Source organism: Protopterus annectens, chromosome 6.part0 (assembly GCF_019279795.1).
Source record: "Protopterus annectens isolate FY-2018-M chromosome 6.part0, PAN1.0, whole genome shotgun sequence".
Lineage (NCBI taxonomy): Eukaryota > Metazoa > Chordata > Ceratodontiformes > Protopteridae > Protopterus > Protopterus annectens.
Window position 1 is genome coordinate 151,376,516 of NC_056737.1, and position 21,313 is coordinate 151,397,828.

General features: G+C 39.4%; 1 protein-coding gene across 4 annotated transcripts in view; it reads left to right on the top strand.

The window, feature by feature from the left end:
* The window catches only part of AKAP6 (A-kinase anchoring protein 6), a 2,898,826-nt gene extending 2,878,610 nt beyond the window's left edge, over positions 1-20,216 (top strand). For all 4 annotated transcript variants that reach the window (XM_044073884.1, XM_044073885.1, XM_044073886.1 and 1 more), the window contains one exon: positions 19,215-20,216. Coding sequence is in view for 1 of the 4 variants with exons in the window: in XM_044073885.1 (XP_043929820.1) it covers positions 19,215-19,259 (45 nt within the window). In the remaining 3 variants the exon portion in view is untranslated. The remainder of the gene's footprint in view (positions 1-19,214) is intronic.
* Positions 20,217-21,313: the final 1,097 nt, after the last annotated feature.

A 21,313-nucleotide genomic window follows, 5' to 3' on the forward strand; every position in this document is an offset into this window, starting at 1 on the left:
AAAAGGTTTCTCATCCAGGAAAAAAGAGGTCATTGTTCCCCTCTACTCGTCACTCATTAGACCCATTATAGAGTACGACTCTCCTTTTGGTATGTACCTCACAAGACATCTACAACAACTGGAAAAGCTGCAGAAATACCTCACAAAGAGGATTACTGGCCTCAGACAGATGCCCTACTCAGACTGTCTCAAAAAACTCCAGCTTTACTCCGTCGCATATCACCTACTCAGAAGCGATCTCTGCCTAACATACAAAGTTATGTCAAACCCAGAGTTGTTGGACATGCTCAACTTAAAGAAATCCCAATCCCAGGGACCTAAACTTTGTCACCACAATAAACAGAACATGCTAGAGGGATAGATTCTTGTCCCAGAGACTTCCCATACTCTGGAACAAACTACATATCTATATCAAAAAAGCTCCTTATTAGCACTCTTCAAGAAAAATCTTGATGATTGGATGGGAAATAGGAAATTCACCCCGGGGATCACCTCTATGGCTCTGCATGACAGGGGCACAGGAAAATAATTTTTTTGGGTGGCGAAAGCCAGGGTACCTTTTTGGCTAGGCTTATATAGGGCCTAGGACCAATAGCCTAGTACCAACCTATGAACCTATGAATCTATGCATATATTTGTGTGTGCATATGTGCTTGAGCATATGTGTGGGTAAATGTTTCTGTAAATATGGTTGACTGTGGGGGGATTTCTTTTTTTTGATAAGTAGATATGAGTGTTTCTCTGTATGTGTGTGTGGTTGTGTGTGTGTGTGTGTGTGTGTGTGTGTGTGTGTGTGTGTGTGTGTGTGTGTGTGTGTGTGTGTGAGAGAGAGAGAGAGAAAGAGAGAGAGACAGAGACTGGGGGTGCCTTTGTCACTGAAATGCATGGGCCTTTAGGGAGAACAGTAGCAGTGCTGTCAGGTTTGATGGAGTCAATGTGAAAGTCTGAAACATTCAATGATAATGAGGTCTTTCCCAATACAGACAAAGCTATCTAAGAATCATATTCTGTCACAGTTGCACTAACTGACCAACTTGCATTGGGCAGTTAGAACAGATGGTGAGCCTACTTCTGAATCTTAGGGGAAGATCTTATAAACCCTAAAAAACAATCAGTCACGCAGTCATTAATAACACTGAGGTCATTTATAAAATTTGAGTATGAATGTTTCACCTAGCCTCTCTTAGACTCTTATAAAAATGTTGACATATTAAAAAGTCTTGATTAAGAAACAACTACAGTATAAGTATTAGGCCTTTTTACTTCATTTAGAAACATGCAGTTATGTTTATTCATAAAGGAAAATAAAAAGATAATGGAAGCTAAGAATGCATAAAGTATGACAATGTCTATATTGCCATATGCGTTCTATTTTATAAAGTAATGTGATGAATTTAGAGACAAGTCTGTGCTCAACTTTCAAGTAAATAGAACATGTGAAAATACCAGAAAGCACAAGCATCCCAAATCATAAGGCAATATTTGCAGCACCTGTACTTTCTACTGCAGTGAAGTGCACAGCCTCTGCTTTCATCTCATTTTACAGTTGTGTCCAGGTAAAATGACATTAATAATGGCTGGACTTCAGATTGATGGTATCTTACCATGCACCCTTGTACCAGGACATGCACCCATGTACCAGGACATATACCCATGTACCAGGACATGTACCCATGTACCAGGGCATCCACCCATGTAGCAGACATACACCCCTGTACCAGGACATGCACCCATGTACCAGGACATACACCCATGAAACAGGACATACACCCATGAAACAGGACATACACACATGTACCAGGACATGCACTCGTGTATCAGGACATACACCCATGTAACAGGACATACAGCCATGTACCATGACATGCACTCATGTATCAGGAGATGCACCCATGTACCAGGACATACACCCATGTACCTGGACATGCACCCATGTACCAGGACATGCATCCATGTACCAGGACATACACCCATGTACCAGGACATGCACCCATGTACCAGGACATGCTCCCATGTAACAGGACATGCACCCATGTACCAAGACATACACTCATGTACCAGGACATGCACCCAGGACATACACCCATTTTCCAGGAAATTTTGGATACTACAAGGTAGAAAAGGATACAGTAAGTTAACATGTAAGCACTACTTGTAAACAATGGGTGGACACTGACAGTTCATACTTAACATATATGATAAATGGCACATCCATGAATGTACTAGATACTAAAATGTTCTAAAGGCCCACAGAGGACAAATTGGTGTGCTGAAAGCAGCCTCATCTAGGATCATGACAATCTTTCTTGACACCATTATTTGATACATCAAGTTGTATATTTGCTGTTATAAGAATGTTATCCTCCTATCACATGCAATGCATGTTGTGCTGTTAAGATATACACCATTGCATCACATTACATTAAGTCGATCTTGGAACTCCTGTGTTGACTATGTACTATTTACCTCATGTGTACAGGCACAAATCTGTCTCAAAGTTAAGCCCATCATACATAATTATGGGAGACTGCATCATGTCATCACTACAGAAATGTACCACTGCCATTGTTGCATATCATCTTGATAATGCTTATATATGCAGAATGTCTATGCACTGCACATTTTTTTACTTTAGCAGAGCATAGTCATTGCACACAACATATCTGAAACCACACACACACACACACACACACACACACACACACACACACACACACACACAGAAATGTTCCGATGTAATGGTATTCCCCATCTGCAAATGGTTTGCCTTGTGGTACACACTGAAATGTCTATGCCTGCCCTGTGGCTTGGTCACTTTAGACATGCAAATGAGACATAAATTAGCACTGCTCTGAATGGTTTATACATTATGATCAATTATGGAGATGCCCCTATGTTGTGTGCCATGGGTGCATAGTGCAGTCATGTTCCTCCCAAACAGTGCTTTGTTGTACTACCATGGTATCATGCATAGCTGATGTTGTGCACATGCATTTTCAGCAAACATATTCACCTATGTTACCACCATCACACTCATTTCTTGTTTTTTCCAGTATGCTAATCTACAGTGCATGTAACCTGCTGTCTTTGTAATGATACAAGTTATTTATCATCCAGCTGTGTAACATGAACAAAGCTGGGTACTACACCATAGAGAATTCGCTGATGTAATTGTTTACCTCATCAGTGGTGTCATGTTCAATATCTGTACCATGAGGTGGATGATAGTCCTACTTTTTTGTTGCCGGACCTGTATTTGCTCATTGTAGGCTGTCAGGTGCATTAGTGATATATTAATGCAGATGGAGAGATAACCACTTGAAAAAGCTGACAGAAAATGTTGTGTTTAAATCAGGAACAGTTTTAATAAATTTCTTTTTTTCTGGACCTGGACTTTCTGTATACTTATATGGAGGGTTAATAAGTCACTTGTGCCATTACAGTAGTATTGGATTTGCTGCTTATATGCTAGAGACCAGTTTGACAGTCGTGTGTTGACAATTCTTTTTTCTAACTGTACATAACTACTAACATGCGTGAAACTCTACAAAATCATCATGGATTCATCAGCTGACTGCACGCATATTACCATGGTACCATCATACCATCAGTGTGGTATGGGTCTGAGGTGGGGAGGGTATTTGCTTTGACGTAGTGGAACTGATATCTGTGATTACTGGGAGCAAGTAGTGCTGTTTAGGAGTTACAACTGATAGCACAGTAAATCTGACATAAATATCATTTTTTGCCACTTGTGCACCAGTAAACATCCAACCTAAAAATAACCTACTGGAATGTAAACCCTAAAAAACAATCTCAGTCTTTGCAGTCATTAAAAGCACTACCACTCCTCTATTAGCGTAACCTTCCCTTGTCATTATAGGTTCATAGATTATATAGGTTCATCAATTAGTACTAGGCTAATTGCACTTGTGGGACATTTTAAGCCTAGGCAATTACCCCATGTGAGAATCAAACCCTGCACCTTGTGTCTGCAAGGTACACACCTTAACCATTATGCCAATCAAAGCAAAATATGAGTGTTATGTTTCATACAGTGAAACTCACCTTAGGAAAGTGCAATGATCTTGCAAAATATTTGCTTTAATTGTAATTAGATAACTTCTGAACATTTCTCAAAGGTGTGTTCAACTTGTTCACAACAGAGGGGGAGGTAACCAGCACTCAAGTCACTCCACAACAAGTACAAATATGACTCTGTCATTGTCCATGTTGGAGTGAATGATTTGAGACGTACCCCCCTGGACTACATGAAAAGAGACATGGAAGAGCTCTCAGATCATGTGGCCCAAGCAGGTATGACCCTAGCCCTGAGTAGCATCCTGCCTTCACCCAGAATGAAACCACAGTATAAGGACAAAATGATTGACTTCAACAATTGGCTAAGCTTCTGGTGTCGTTCAAAGGGGAACCAGTATCTGTCTGCCTGGGATGACATGATCGACAGGCCATGATGCTTTGCCAGAGATGGTCTGTACCTGTCACTCCTGGGATTCAGGTTACTGGCTAAGGCTCCTGCCACCCCTATAGTGCCTTTTTTAGGCAAAGTTCAAAGGACAAAACCACCAACGTAACAGGTACAAGCATGCAAAATCTGAAGGTAATGCTACTCAATGCTCGAAGTCTAAACCCTAAAATGCACTTTCTCGAGGCACTCTTAAAAATGGAGAACATTGATATCTGTGCAGTAACTGAGATCTGGTTCAAGGCTCCAGAGAGCACCCCTGCAATACCAGGCTACAACTCTAACTACACTTTTCGGCCACCAAACCAGGACTGAAACACTAAAGGTGGAGGAGTGTCCATATTCACCAAGGATATTCACACCACCAGGCTAGTTGCCCAACACAATGCATCTGAAATTCTCCAGGTGCAACTAACACTAGGTAAGACTGCAATCCAAATTGTAGCTTGCTACAGATCCCCTACCATGCCTCAAGATTCTCACTCCCCTTTCTAAACATACTGGACAATATTATGATACAACCAAACACCCTAATACTGGATGATTTCAACTGCCCTGCCATTAATGGGAAAACTACTCGTGTACCAACATCTTTGCCCAACGCTTCTTGGAATTCATTAATTCCGATGCCCTGGATCAACTAATCCATAGTCCCACCAGAGGCTCCAATATACTAGACCTGGTCTTTACCAACATGGGAAATCGATGCTCCACACCTATGGTCACCCCCTCTTTGGTCAGGTCTGACCATTAGCTAATCACCATTGACATCCACATCCCTCCCCCACCCCCAAGTAAGGAAACGTCTGTAAAAAACTTCTCCAAAGACAACTTCATGCTATTCAAGTCTGAAGAGACAAACTTCATGACACCCATGCAGATAGGAACTGAAAGTTTGACTGCTGAATCCTACACTAAGGCACTGTACAAGCACATCCACTTGTGCATGAATTGTGCCATCCCAAATAGAACCAAGACGCTGTCCTCCAAAAAAGGAAGCCAATCTGGTGGTCCCTTGCCATAAAAAAACTTTACAACAAAAGAAAGTAACTGTTGAAGAAAAGAGGAAAATCCCAGGATGCAAAAAACTCCCTTACCAGCCTCAGTAAGAAGCTGAGATCCCTCATAAAATCCTCCAAAGCTAGTTACAAAAATAAAATTGCCAAAGATTCCAAAGACAACCACAAGGCATTCTATAGCTATGTCAAGAATCTAAATGGCAATGCTCAGATCTGCTCTGAGCTACAACAGAATGACAATAAATATACTGATCCCAAGGATATTGCCAATATACTGGCAGATTGATTCAGTGCCAAATTCACCCCCCTCTCACCCCTAAAGGGCCCATCTCAATACCAAAAGTTTGCCATATTCCAATAATGATGGCCACACAGGTAAAAACCACACTCTCCAAAGCTGAGAATACAGTATCCATGGGACCAGATGACATCCCAGGCTGTGTACTGCATGAACTACAAAATGAACTGGCACCTCACCTAAGTGTCATGTTTGATCATAGCCTTACCTTAGACTTCATGCCCACTAAGTGGTGCACAGCTACAGTTATCCCACTCCACAAGGAGGGATCCACCTTAGATCTGGGAACTACTACCCCATCAGTCTGATGAGCCTGATCTGCAAGGCCATGGAATGTATTATCATGGAACATATAAACAAAGACATTGGCAACCTTCAAACACTGGACCCCATCCAGTTTGGGTTCGTGAAGGGCCGATCTTGTCTCCTGAACCTGACTGACTTCTTCAAATTAGTCTCCAGAGCTGTGGACAAGGGAAGGGGTCCACACAGCCTATCTGGACTTCACTAAGGCCTTCGACACCATCTCCCACTCTGGAATCATAGATAAACTTACTAAGCTGGGCATTAATCCCAACGTCACTCGATGGGTTGCCAACTGGCTTACTGACAAAACCCACACTGTAAAAGTAGCCGACTCCAATTCCAGCTCCAGACAAGTGATAAGTGGAGTACCTCAGGGTTCAGTCCTGGGACCGCTCTTGTTTGGCATCTACTTCTCTTAAATACAGGCCAACATTAAGTGACTCTGGATAGCAATGTTCACAGATGACTGCAAACCGGGAGCCATTATTGAATCCCCAAATTATGTGGATATTCTATAAAAGGGCCTTACAGAAACAGATGCTTGGTGCCAGAGCGATGGGCTCAAGCTCAATGCCAAGAAATGTATAGTTAACCCCTTTGGGAAAAAACATGTACCTGTGAATTACCACATAGATGGCAGTACACTAAACACCAAAAGTGTGATAAGAGACTTAGGGACACAGGTAGACAATGGTCTCATTTTCAATAACCACATTGCCGCAATAGTCAGGAAATCCTTCTGTGTGGCACACCTCATCACTAAGGGCTTTTCATCCAGAAAAAAAGGAGGTCATTGTCCCACTGTACTCATCCCTCATTAGACCCATTATTGAATACAACACCCCGTTTGGTATGTACCTCTCAAGACATCTGCAACAACTGGAAAGGTCACAGAAATACCTCACTAAAAGAATCACAGGCCTAAAGCAGATGCCCTATGGTGACCATGTAAAAAAAATCCAGCTATACTCTGTCACATATCGTCTACTCAGAGGCGATCCCTGCTTAACATACAAGGCCATGTCAAACCCAGAGCTGTTGGACATGCTACACTTAAAGAAATTCCAATCCCTCAGAGCCACATGCTCCAGGGATCTAAACCTTGTCATCACAATGAACAAAACATGCTGGAGGGTTGGTTCCTGACCCAGAGACTCTCCAGACTCTGGAAAAGACTGCCCATACATGTCAAGCAGAGCATCTCTTTGGCCCTCTTTAAAAGTATCTTGACTATTGGATGGGAGATAGGAAATTCACCCTGGGGATCAAGTCAGTCACCCTGCTAGACAGGGGTCCAGGTCAGTAAATATTGTGGGAAGAAATAGCCAAGGAATTGTTATAGCTAGGCTTGTATAGGTCCTAGGGCCGATAGCCTAGTACCAACCTACGAACAGACAGAAAGAATAGCTAAATGGTACAAGTGGGTAGGTAATGGTTGCAGATAAAATAGGTAGTGCTTTGGGAAAGGGAACTGAGAATAAAAAACAGTTTGGAGAAGAAAAGATGGCACTGGTGACCAGACTCTTGGTTACAAAGAGGTTTACGAGTCTTTGCAGAGCAAAGAAGCAAGGAAAGACCATTCTAAAGAAAAGCTGGTCTCTGGTTTTAGACTAAGTTAGATATGAGAGAATTCAGCCAAGGCATCGATAAAGAGGTGGGTGGGTGGATGACTATTTCAATGTGCCAGGACACAGAGACCTGCCTATCATGACATTTGAGACAGTATAAAGCAGATCCAAGAATGTTGCAGCAGTGCCAGGATAGAGAATTGGGGGCTGCACTCCTCAGAAGCATTATCCAGACCAGCAGCCAGCACTGTGAGGATGAAAGTGATTAAGGAACATAATGTCTGTTTTTGGCAGAAGTCAAGGAAGACGGTCTTGGGATTGGTGGAAGCAAGGGAGAGAATTTGTCAGTGTCCATGTGTATGATGGAAACATGTTCCAGCTTGCTCAAAACTGGCAACAGTACTCAGAACTCAGCTGGAAAAGCATATCTCAGCAAGAATACCTTTAGACTAAGAGAGGAGAAGAAGTGTCACAGATGAAGAAGGGAATGTCTACTCAGGTAGAAGTCAAAGATAAAAACTGACACAAGGTATAGCCACAGAACTGCAAACAAAAGTTAATGGAGAAGCACAAAGGATTCTACATAGAAAGACTGGAGAGCTGCAATAAGTAGTGCAAGTGGAAAGGGAATCATTTCTGGTGTCATCAGAGAAATACTGGACACAGAGAAGTGAGGGTTGGAAATGTCGCTACATGACTAATAACTAATCAAGAACGACAGAGATAGAAAATAGGAAAGGAATGGAAATCTACATAAAAACTACATAAAACTGATTATATTTTCTTGTAAATTCAACTTATTTTCTTTGTTATGATTATTTTTGGTGTCTCTGACTTTTTTGGCTTAGATCCTTGCTGTAAGAGGTTGTATGGACCAGCTCACTTATCCAGTTAACTGATGTAATAAATAAACAAATGCAAGACCTGGGAGTGGAGAAAGAGGCCCACTACCCTAAGAAGTATATTGAGGTGCTGTATTCACCCACCCAAGACACATAGAAGGGACAGTGAGAGAGAGAAGGCTGTTGGGCAGGATGGAAAGTTTCATGTTCATAGTCCAAGCTTTAAATTACAGTGCAGAGAAGAGGGCAGACCTTAACCAGGATGAGAAAGGATATTACCTATTGAATGAACACCATTCATGACTGAAAGGGATATTCATACTGTGATGAAGATAAAATAAAGAGGAGATGGCAGTAAGTAGATATCTGGATGGAGAAATAGGAAGAAGAGGAAACAGAGGAAAAAGTAGCCACCTATGAAATGGAGAGAGATATGGACCAGATGAGTTGTCTGTCAGTGTGTTGTTATACCCACTGATGAAGACCTTCACCAGATCACTTTCCAGTGCAGACATGTTTGAAGACTAGAGAATGACAAGATAGTTGCTCTTGTATGTATGGGGAGAGGCAGACAAATCTTTAAACTACAGTCCTGTTAGCCTAAGAGCAGTGGTAGGAAACTTGAAGGGAAATGCTGCTGACTTCATGGAAGATAAGAATCTGTAGAACAACAACCAACACTGATTCATAGCCAGAAGTCACTGCCACCTGAAGCGGTTCCATGTTTATGAAAAGTTATCAGAAAGAATTTACACAAGCTTGCCAGAATATGTGGTCTAACTGGGCTTCACCAATGCCTTCAGATAGGTCCATCACAGGTAACTGCTGGAAGAACTGCATTGGTTTGAGAAGGAGCAAACCAAAAAAACTGGATTGTTGCACAGCTGACATGGAGGAGACATAGCTGGTGTAACAGGTACTTAATATCAAGGGTAAAGACGATGAATTATGCAATAATACAGAAGCATTCTTCTTCAAGGGCTGGTTCTTTTCCCTGTGTTTGCTGTTGTCATACCATATTAGACAGAAAGCTGGGTCTACCTCTTCGATGACTACCCACATATAGGTGCAAAAGTAAAAGATGGAAGGAGAGCAAAAGGAAGGAAGATTTGGGAAGACTGAATAAGATGAAAGAAGTGGGGTTCTGTTAACAAAAATACAAAGCATTTAATTTGAATTACAGTAACCTTGTATGAAATATTAAATGGGGAAGTAGACATGATGGAAACAGAGTGAGAAAAAGATCAGGGTGTTGGTCAAGGCATAATAGGAATACGATGTGCAGCAGGACAGTGAATGGCTCAGCAATGAAAAAATATTATTCAGTCTGAAAAAAACAACTGTTGCTGAAAAAGTATAATCTGTAGCAAAGAAAAGAATTTATTACAACTTAAATACTTTCAAAATGCTAAACATGACTCTGCAGCATCACTTAGAACAGGACAGACCTTTAATGTAATCCACATGAAGTGAAACTCCACAGCAGCAGCATTATGGTGTGGTGGGTTCCCTGAAAAATGTTACACTTTTGGACTCCTGATAAAATAGTGATCACACCTAATGAAAACTTCCAAATATAATACAAACAGGATTTGGGAGTAAATATTAATAGAAAAAAAACAGTTTTATATTGGGAAAGCCTTCTTTCTGTACCCTTGATGTGTAGGGGGCTGCACCCCTCAGACCTGCTACTTATATATGCTAACTCCATGGCTGCATCACTGGGAAAAGGGTAAATCCCTAGTTTACTTAAAATGTACCCATCCTGGGAAAACCTGGCACGTCACACACAAATGAGTAGAGATCACTAGTGTTTAAGAAATAAATTGGCTCTTGGTGAAACTGACTTCCCTGTCATAGTAACAGACTACAGCACAGTATACTAAACTGTCTTTTATACTTTTCTAAATCTTGAATACCACTTGTGGAGGGATTTATTCCCCCTCCTCAACACACCATCTCCAAACTAATACACAAATAATCCAAAATTATACCAACACCTAGGATAAGAAACCTCCATTTTAAAGATATAGTTGATCTTAAAAACATTTCCACTAGTTAATGGGAGCCACATTTAACTATTCCCGTTGCAACTGAATGCAGCTCAGTACTGACCGTGCTGCAGTGCTCACATGTCCGTTTGATCACGAAGAGTAGTGTGAGAGGACCATGGCAGCAGCACACATAACGATGTGGTATAATCTCAGAAATAAATTATAGAACTAAGGAGATATTGCTGTTGCTCTACAGGCCTTGGTCAAGCCACAGTTTGAGTATTGCTTGCAGATCTGGTGACCATACAACGCTGTGCTACTTGAAGCTGGCCAAAAGTGAATACCAGAAGAATGTGTAGAATGAAGAGAAATTGTTGTAGCAATGACTAGACGAGCTAAGACAATTCTCCTTAGTGACCTTTACAGGAAGATATATCATATGGCTGCATCCCATCATGCTGAGCTGATGAGAAGAGGTTAGCCTTTATCAACAGGATGGAGAGGGAGGAAGGAATAGGGTGCAGGCAGCCAATTACAGATACCATCAGTTCCTGGGATCTGCAAAGGAACATTTTCACAAAAAGCAGTGTAGCCCATGGAGTAAAATACTAGAAACAGTGATGGAGTGAGAATCCAGGAAATCATGGGACTGGTGGAGATAGGAAATGGAGAAGGGGTAGAATGTTAAATAGAGTTAAAAAACAGGGTTCCCCTTCTGCTGTCATGCAAATATAACTGCTGCTACCAGTGCATAATTTTACCCACTACTGGTACTTTTTTCTTGTGTCACATATGTAAACAGACTCAGCTCAGTAACACAAACCTCATTAGCAAAGTAAAATACATAGACATTCTTCTGCAATAACCAAACTGTATTAATAGTCACTGACTGGTATTTCTTGATAGTCATGAGTGTGTCTGTTCCTATATCATATGTCTTTTTACTGAGCGACTGTAATCACACAAATATTTAGATCCCCTGCTCCACTGTAATTGTGACCCAGTTTGTCAACACTGCTTCTTGCTGCTGACTTTGGACTCTGCACCATACCGCTCAAGTGTCAGTATTTTTGCAGAATGTCCAGATTTTTGTCTCTTACTTTTGCTCTGGCCCTCATAAAATTTGTGTTTCTGGCAAATCATTGATGATCAATGCCACTAAATAACATATATTTGAAAACATCATATCTTTCAGACAATGAGTGCTAATGCAAAACCTTTTAGTATGTTAACTTTTTAAGTTTATAAGAGCAATATTGAGAAACAAATGTCCTTATTTTGGAGCCTTTTGTCCTCCCCCCATTATTTTTGGCTTTGTCCAGATTTCTTGTGTTTACAGGTTGAGAGGTATGCTGTGCACAGGTGTGCCTCTAATATTAATTAACTAATGTTTACATATAGTTTCTCATGTAATCAGATTGTGGCTTGTGTGTGGCATAATGATTTCTGAAATCAGTGGCTGTTTATTCCTTTGGCTGCACTCTGATTTTGCACGTCAGACATGTCCCTTGGTTACTTCCAGTTTCACATGTGTCATGTACTTAGCTGGGTTTCTTTCTTTTCCTTGGTTGTTGCCTGTGTATCATCCCTGTTCCAGTTAACTTAGGATTTCTTATAAAGTGATGATCTTGGGCATATATATGCTGTATAGTCCAATATCTACAATACTGCACTATGCATATCTATGTTTTTGACAAATGTTTTGGACCCTCACCGCCTCTGCTGACCCTGCATTATTCATCCTGGTATACTCCATTTGTTCATTCATGGAAAGCAAGAGCTGGGGAGGAGGCATAATACATCATCAGAAGAAGGATTTATTTAATTATATAGAGTGGCATGAAGATGAATAGAGGAGAACAGCTCTACTTCCCTAAAGATAAGCATGCAATAACTGCTGACGTGCATCCCAGCATGCAACACGGGTGGGGCTGCTGAGAACTGGGACATTTTCCCTGTCGTTATGTTGCACATTCAACTGAACCTCCAATAGCTGGTGCCCTGATGGAAGCACCAATTCACCCCCCCCCCCCCACAAACACACACACACACATTTTTGCAGAAGGAAAGCTGGCATACATTGCTTGACCAATGTCCCCAACAGCTTGTTTCTTCTGTGACCGGGTATGCTATCATGCTGTCTACCTTTGTCAAAGAGTAACGTGTCATATGACAATGCTTGCTGTTAATCATGAATTGATATGCTGAACATATTTCGATATTACAAGATCTTTATTTATATCTGTGGTGGCTATTCTAGATATTTGCGATTTACAGCTTAGGAGGTTCCATTATATGAACTTGTACTTCAAATATCACAAAAGTATTTTTTACGTTAACACTTTTTGCAGATTGCACATGTCCTAGCTTTCAAATTAACTGTAATATGCATCTGTACTGTCTCATGTTGTTGTGGTACTATGTAACAATGTGGTATTATACTATCAAGTGGCTGAATGCATTTTTGTGAGACTTCCCACCTTGCTTATGGCTCAGTTTTACTTTGCATAAACCATCATACTGACTTTCTTGATGTATAAAAGAACCTAGTAAATGTACATAGCATATGTGTTTGCTAATGATCTGTGGTTGAGACTGTAGGTCTGTGATGAATATTTATTTTGTATTTCTTCCTACTTATAGGCACATACTGTGCCATTTTATGGTTCTTTAGCCTGCATATTTGTGGTCTTCAACTATGGTGTGTAATAATCCTTTGTGTCCATTACAGCTGCATTATCTAGGTTCGTATACTATGATCGGTTGCATGCAGTACGACCCTTGACACATGTGCTATGATTGGCAGCATGGATTATGACCCCTGAAATATCTGAAATGCCTTGGGACATATATAGGGATATGTAATGGAAATAAATTACAGCAATTTATTTGTATGACATGAAAAGTAAAATCCACACCACAGACAGTCCACAGAAAATGAATTAAAGCATACACTAGTGGTATCACGTGTCAGATACAGGCATTTTGTAACAACAAAATAATCACATTTGGGGCAGGACAGGTACAGAAAACAGGAGTCTTCTTAAGTAACTGAGCTATATAAATGCACATCTTGGTGCTGCACAACAAAACGCTACCTATCACAAATTTATATATTTTGTTTTCATTTAGTTAGCCATTCATTTCCAAGGAGAGTAGACATATCACTGGCAACCATATAATTTGTCCTATGAATAATTTGTTATGTAGCCATCCAGGTTGCCATTTCCGATTCACAGTTTAGCCAATAACAGTCTCAGTCTCAAGGTTTCCACCAGTCAGAAACAACTGTTGCTCTGTAATGGAGGAATAAGTTCCAGAGGTGTAGTAAATCCTGCAGGAGAAAATAGTCATCAGAACAGAGCCATGGAAGGTCTCACTCGTGTTTAAGATGCTGAATAACATTTTCATTGCATTTCCAAAGCTTTCAAACAAGTTTGATGCAAGATATTTTATAGTAAATTGACTGCCCTGGTCTTTGGCACCTTGAGGATGCATTATTACAATATTATATCATTTCTATAGGTATTGTGGCTTCAGTTTTATAATAGCTAATAAGTAAAGAAATAGTCAAGTAAAACTATATATAAGTACTTTATTAAATTAAAAGAACATAAAATACATTGTGGCATCTAGAATGCAACACAGAACACCAGTTTATACAATAATGAAGTATTGCAGACTAAAATAAAAAATATGCATGCTCTTAACAAATAATCATATAGAAGGATAACAACTTTAAAATCCTTTTAAGTGCTGTCTAATACAATAAAGATGCAATCTCTTTTAGGATGGTTGTTTAAACAAGTCAACAATTGTCTTTCTTCTGGTTTTCTTTAGGCAGGAAAGATGTCCAAGTTCCTTCTGGTGTCTTTTTCTAGATCTGTCTTTACTTTTTAGTACTTCACCCACAGCCACATTTCTAGGCATTGAATCTCCTTTCAGGATTGACTAGTGAACCTGAAATGGCTGACTGCAGACCCTCCTTTTGTATACCACTGACTGTCTTCATTAATCTAACATCTGAGGGGAACTCTGCTAACTAATTTAGCAATGTCCTTGCCATTCCTAAAGGAATAACTCCATTTAAAATAAGTTTAACTTATAAAAAAAAATTACCACAACAAATTTATGTTCTAGATTTACAGGTAATAGCAGTTGCTTTCTTTTATGCCAGTTTCAGTTCATTTGACATATCACTCAGCAAGTACCACTATACTATGCTAAATTACCCACCACCAGCTATTAACCTCCTCCAGCTACTAAACCCACTCTCTGCAGCTTGAATTTCTCAGTTTCAGTCTCATGAGATGGACTACGAGCCTTTGATATGGCATCTGCCTTGTGGACGGTTGAGCGAACTTGGTTTTACACTGTGAATTTGAGTGGTTGTAAGGACAGTGCCCACCTACGCAGCTATGTGTGTCAATTATGATGCAAATTTAACCTCAACAGGAGTGGCTGGTTTATCACCAATGTAAGGTGCTGGGTGGGAAGATATTTTAGTGAAGAGAAGACCTACTTGATAGTAAAATATTCCCTATCAGTAGTGGAATGTTTGATTTCTTCCCTACTTTACTTATGACTCAGAAAACATTTAGGGTCTTCCTCCCTATCAACAACCTGTGATAATACTGCCTAGGCTGATCTCCAATCCAACAGTATGAAGAAATAAAGGCACACTAAAAACCAGAGATGATAAAACACGCTTTGAAAAAAATATTTTCTTTAACTGCTTGACAGCCTTATCTGTCTCTAATACCCACTTTACCTTAACTGGGCATCTTCTCTTTCGTCAGCTCTGTAAGACGACTTGCTGTTGATATAAAAATGGGTGCTTACTTTCATTAATACCCAGATAACCCCACAAATGCCCTGACTTACTTCACAGCACCAATAGGCCAGTTTTGTACAGCTTGTAGTTTATTATTTGGGACCTAATAATCCCTCTGTCTATTACACATACAGTATTTTTTTCTTTGCTATACCTATCTTGCTTGTAGATACATTAACAGACAATCTGTCTGAAACCTAGGCTGGAGTCCAGGTCTTAAGAATTTATTATAAATGTCATCTAGCTCAAGTGGACGTAAAAGATCCCATGGAAATTGTTGACAAGAATAGGGCAATTATTTCCCAGAACCCTGGCCTGATTCCCCCAGTCACTATGAATATAACTTTGGCTCCAGCCTGAAAGGAGGCCTGTAGTCCATTGGGATTAACCAGATCAACAGAGAGTAGAATGAATAAAATGGTAAATAAATGAAGACATTGGTAAGTGTAAGGGCCATTACCATAGGGTTTCAGGGATCTGTCCATTAGTCTCACAAATGTTGCTTGGGTGCCATGTCTTTAAGTGCCAGTGCCAGATCTATAAAAGTTCAAGAAATATTATACATTTTAGTATTTTTATATGTATGTTTGTTATTTAAAAAATGTTATTCCATAGCATTTATACAGTCTTCAGATGTCTTAGCAGTCAACGCTACTTCCATAACTTGATTTAATTCTCAGATGTCATAATATCCATACATAGTTTGGTGGGGCATTGGTTATTATGGCATCTGATGTCTACATACAATTTATAGAAATTATACATAGTGGTGTAATGGATGCTAAATGATGAATATGCTGTCTTTTTCTTGTAAAAGTACAGTTGTGTAGAAATACTCATTTGCAATGCATTTGTGATATAAATTGTTTTTATGCTAGGAAATACGGCTCAAGTTCTTGGCACTAGTTGAGCTAGAATGAATGTACCATTGCATATAGAGAACACAATAGTGGTCATTAACTGGAGTGAGCAGCTGTGATGCTGGTAAAATGTTGGACTGTAATTCACAGGGCATAGATGTTTGCAGCAAACTCCTGAATCTCTGATGCTCCTTAAGATTGTAAAGGGGCGTGTTAACTGTGCTTCTAGAAGACAAAAATGCTACTTCTGTGGGTCTTAAATTACTTGGTTGACTAATAAATAATGCTGACCATGCCCTTGTGGAACATCTGCTGAATATGTTTAACCTTAATTTAACTACAGGGTATGTACCTGAAGTATGGAGAACTGTTGTTGTGATACACCTTTGTAAGGGTGGGGGCCTGCAAGAGACTGCAGAAATGATAGACCCACCTGTACAACTAGTCTAATCTGTAAGACCATGGAATGCATCATGTCTGACTTCATAAAGTGTGATATTGAAAATAGCTGACACCTAGTCCATTAGCAATTTGGTTTGTTAAAGATAGTTTGCATTTTCACAAGTTATTAAATGTCTTCATGGTCAGACAGGCTGTTCACAAACTTCTTCAAGGTAACACGCAGGCTGTGCACAAAGCCTGTCCTGATGTGGCTGAAACATTTGATACCCTTTATGGTAAATAAGCTAAAGGGCCTACAGGTAGGCCCACTCATGGCAGTGCTGATTGCAAATGGGCTCAAAGCAAGAAGGAAACCAGTAGTGTACCTCAAGAACCAGTTCTGGGGCCCATTCTATTTAACATATACTTCTCTGACCTCTAAATCATGGACCCCAGAATTATGCTTAGGCAAGGTTTACTGTTTTTTGCAATTTGAGTGTTATTGTCTGATTATCCCTTGGTACATTATCGTTTTATCAAGAATAAACCATTAAAAAAGAGCTAACATGTAATACAGAAATGTGGAGGATTGCTACTGTCATTTCCAACTTAGACTGTAACTAACACTCCATACAAAATTGAGATGGTAATCATGGATCTTGGCACCTTGGTCAACAACGCCTTTTCTTTTGACCACCATGTATCACTAGCTGTCATGGAATCATTCTATTTAGCACAACTGATATGTGAGGGTGTTTCATCCACGGAGAAAGATATTGTCATCCCTTTGCACTCTGCTGTAACTAGACCAATTATAGAGCACAATTCCCCCCTTGGTATGTATCTATCCACATACATAAGCCAAAATGTTGCTGGTCTAAAAAACATTGTCTTGCAAGACATACTTTCTCTTACAGACTCTTACGTGGAGAGCCATGTGTTGCATTCTGTTCCATTAAGGATCCACCTCTCATTGATCTCTTGTATCTCTGCTAGACAAACAGATCTGCTTACACTAGATCCCAGTGATCTGAATCTTCACCAGCATATAAACAAAACTTGATGGAGGGAAAGATTATTTCTCAAGATTTACGTCATCTCTGGAATAAAATGCCTTTATACATTAAACACGGTGACCCCTTTGCCTTCCTCATGATGAGCCATGATGATTTGATGGGACACCACCAAGTCATTCCTGGCCTTCTATAAGCACAAGACGTATCTTGAAGGTGGGTATTAGTAAGGCACAAATCATCTCAAGATTTGTTTGCCTTATGATTTCTGTGATATTGTTATCTCCATGCGGTGGAGCAGAGTATCAATTAGGATATCTGTAAGTTGAAATCTTTGCACCTGATCACTGTGGTTGTAATGGCTGAGATACTGTAGTGTGGCATTTTCCTAAAGAGTATTTAGGTATGGAATTGCTGTGCTTGACATGGTACATGCCCACAATTATAATTTCTTTCATTTATGATCCAAGATGTGGAGATATGAGGTTTTTTAAAAGATCACGCATCCATAAAATGTGCACCTTACAAAACATAAATAAATTAGTCCTAATTTGCTCTGTTAATTGCAAAGCTGATTATGTACGTACAGACACTGTTGTGCTACTCTTACTTTCTTAATGAATGTTTTTTCCTGTTTTGCTTCTAATATTCCATTGCAACTGTTATGTTTTTTTGAATGTATATTTTTTTGGATACACTACAACAACTATTCTGGATGCAGATCTGTTTTTCTCATTTTCCAGTGTATTTATTGCTGCATTATGTTATGCCTCTCTGATTTTATCTTTTTAGTCCATTCATGTATCTGGTAGTTGCCTTATTCTCTTCAGATTCTGGTGCTGTGCAATCATATCTTTGCATTTCATACTTTTGTTGTGAGAACAAATTAGAAAAGACAGATTAGGACTTAAGTTTGCAATATTCCTATGAACCGGAAAAGGTGACTGTGTCCTTGTTCAATATGTTTTTGAATGATCGACTGTATTTTTCCCATGGCTTTGAATTCTCATGATAGCCTTACTAGCAACTGCTGGGAACCATGACACTGAGGGCACTTAACAACTGGTCTGTGGACTGCCACATTTAATGTTAGCACAACAGCCATGTTTTTAATTGTGTGTTCTATCTGAAAATCATGAATCCATTATGTTTATGGTGACATGATATAGCAGCTGCACTAAATTTAATACATTTCAACATTTTCTGCAGTTCCAAAATTTTAAATTGCACTGTATTATATGTATCATTTCACAACAGTAAATTGGTATGTGTGTATGTTTAGAAAAGAAACAAACATTAATTAATTTTAATTTTTATTGCACTGCTACAAAGTAATCTGATAGCTGACGTAAAGGGTTAAGATTGTGAACTCTAATTTCTGTGTTTCGGGCTTTGATTACCTAATCCTCATTTGCCTGTGACTCTGAGCAGGTCACTTAAGTTGGCAGGGTAGGGTTTTTGTTGCAGGCACCAGCAGCAGGGAAAGAGTGCAAAATAGAAATAAAATAATTGAGTTTTTTTTTTTTTCTTCTATGCACTCAGTGCTCTGAAGTTAGTACAAAGTGAAACAGCCACATACTCCTCTGTCTAAAGTCTCTGTTTTAATTTTTTAGAAACCTGCTTGCAGTTCAGCACCGCAATTACCTTCTGCTCAGTGATCAATTCTGCGACCCACACCACCATGAATCATTGCCCAGGTTAAGTTTTCTTGTGCGCACAAGACCACCTCCTCCACTTATGAGCTGCTCATTCCTATATGGTGCTTTGGTTGCGTCATTCATCATGGTTACGTACACTGCAGCTGTTTGGTATAAGCAGCACGTTTGAACTTCTGCACTGAGCTACCTCCAAGGACTCCTCAATCCTGGCTGTCACTGTCTGCACACCTTTTCTTGGCAGTTAAATATGTTGCATATTGAACTATATCTGAATACCTAGTGGGGTTTCAAAGTTTTTGATCATTTTAGAACTGTTTCCTTCAGTGTTGCATAATACATAAAGATAAATGTTTTAATGTGAAATAAGTCAGTTTGCTGAAGCTGCTTTACTTTTACAAACAGTCATATACTTTAATAAGTTTATTGTAATTAATGACACCTCACATTCAAAACTGATCAGTATGAACATAGTCCTTCATTTGCATTATACAAGAATTAAATCTATGCAACACTTTAAGAAAAATACTGATGCAGTGTTGTATAATAATCCTTCACATTCTTCTGGTTTGGAAATATTTTTAGTTTGTTTTTAAATGCTAAAGACAATATTGAAAATGATAAAAATGTGTGCCTTGCTTTATTTCTTATACTATTTATTAAAAAGCTGCTTTCCCAATTGATAACATGTAAAGTCAGGAAATAGCAAGGTGAAAACGCGTGCATACTTTTTTGTATATATGTACAAGCAAGTGCAAACCTCGATGTGTAATATTAGTATAAAATGCTTTCATGTCTGTGTTGTTTAGTGATGTGGAAAATACTAAGCCTTAAATCTGTTAGTCTGCATGGTAACACAGATTGGCATAATAAACAGAATTTATTGAAAATGAAAGATTCAGGAATGTATTTACAAGACAATGGCATCATATCTTAGTAAAACTCACAATTTAATACTTAGACACGTGGCTGTTCTGTTTCTTAATACACACCATGATTTTTATAACATCATTATTTCTTCAAGACCATTGTATACTGCATTGCAGCATTTCATTGTTGTATGAACCATTTCTGGTGTTTAACAAATTTTCATGGACCAAATGTCATGCAATTTAATTTCTACCTAAAAAAAACAAACAAACAAAAAAAAAAAAACATAAATACCATGTTTCTAGAAACCACATTTAAGACTTGAAAAGCTGTTTTGGTTATGTAATTGTGATATCCAAAACTATCCTGGCACTGTGGCACAGAGAGAGGTAGCGTCCTTATTGTAACCTAGGTTCAATCACTGACCATGATTCTAGAGGGTCCAGGCATGGAGGAGGAGTGAATGGGCATGGGGCACTCCTCTCCCCTTAGGTGGGGTGGTGCTCACACTCTGAAACACATGACACTGAAGATCAAGCACACCTCTCAACCTCTCCAGAGCAAGAAATCTGGGCAAAGCCATAAATAATGGTGGGGAAAAGGCACCTAAATCGAGACAATTTTTAAATATTACTCTTACAAACTTAGAAAGTTGATAGACTAACAGGTTCTGCATTACCATGACTTTTTATAAATGATATGAAGCCTAAAACTCAAATGTCTGTCATAATTTTTTGCCTTCACTCCTCAATGATTTGTCAAAGATGTGCCAGAAAACCACAATTTTTGAAGAAAGATGAAAAATATGAGACAAAAATCTGGAAAGTTGAGGTATGAGATAAAGAGAAACCCCGATGTATGCTTTCCAGAAGTATGTGGGTCTGCTTGTAGATACTGCCCTTGCAAACATGAAACAGGATGACCTTGAGGGTTTAGGCCAGCAAGCAAAAGGCTGAAGCATCGTTGATAGCTGCCAACTCTTCTCCCAGTGATATGGGAGGTGGGCAAATGGTTCAATTGGTTGGGTGGGTGTGGAGTTAATGATTTGCAGTCTGTGGGGAGCAAACCAATGTGAAAAAAATTTCTAATGCCCTAAATATTTTAATGTCCACAATATTCATCAGTTTATATGGTTCCTCTGTAGATGAATTCACTTTATAACACTTGGAATGAGCAGCAATTTTCTA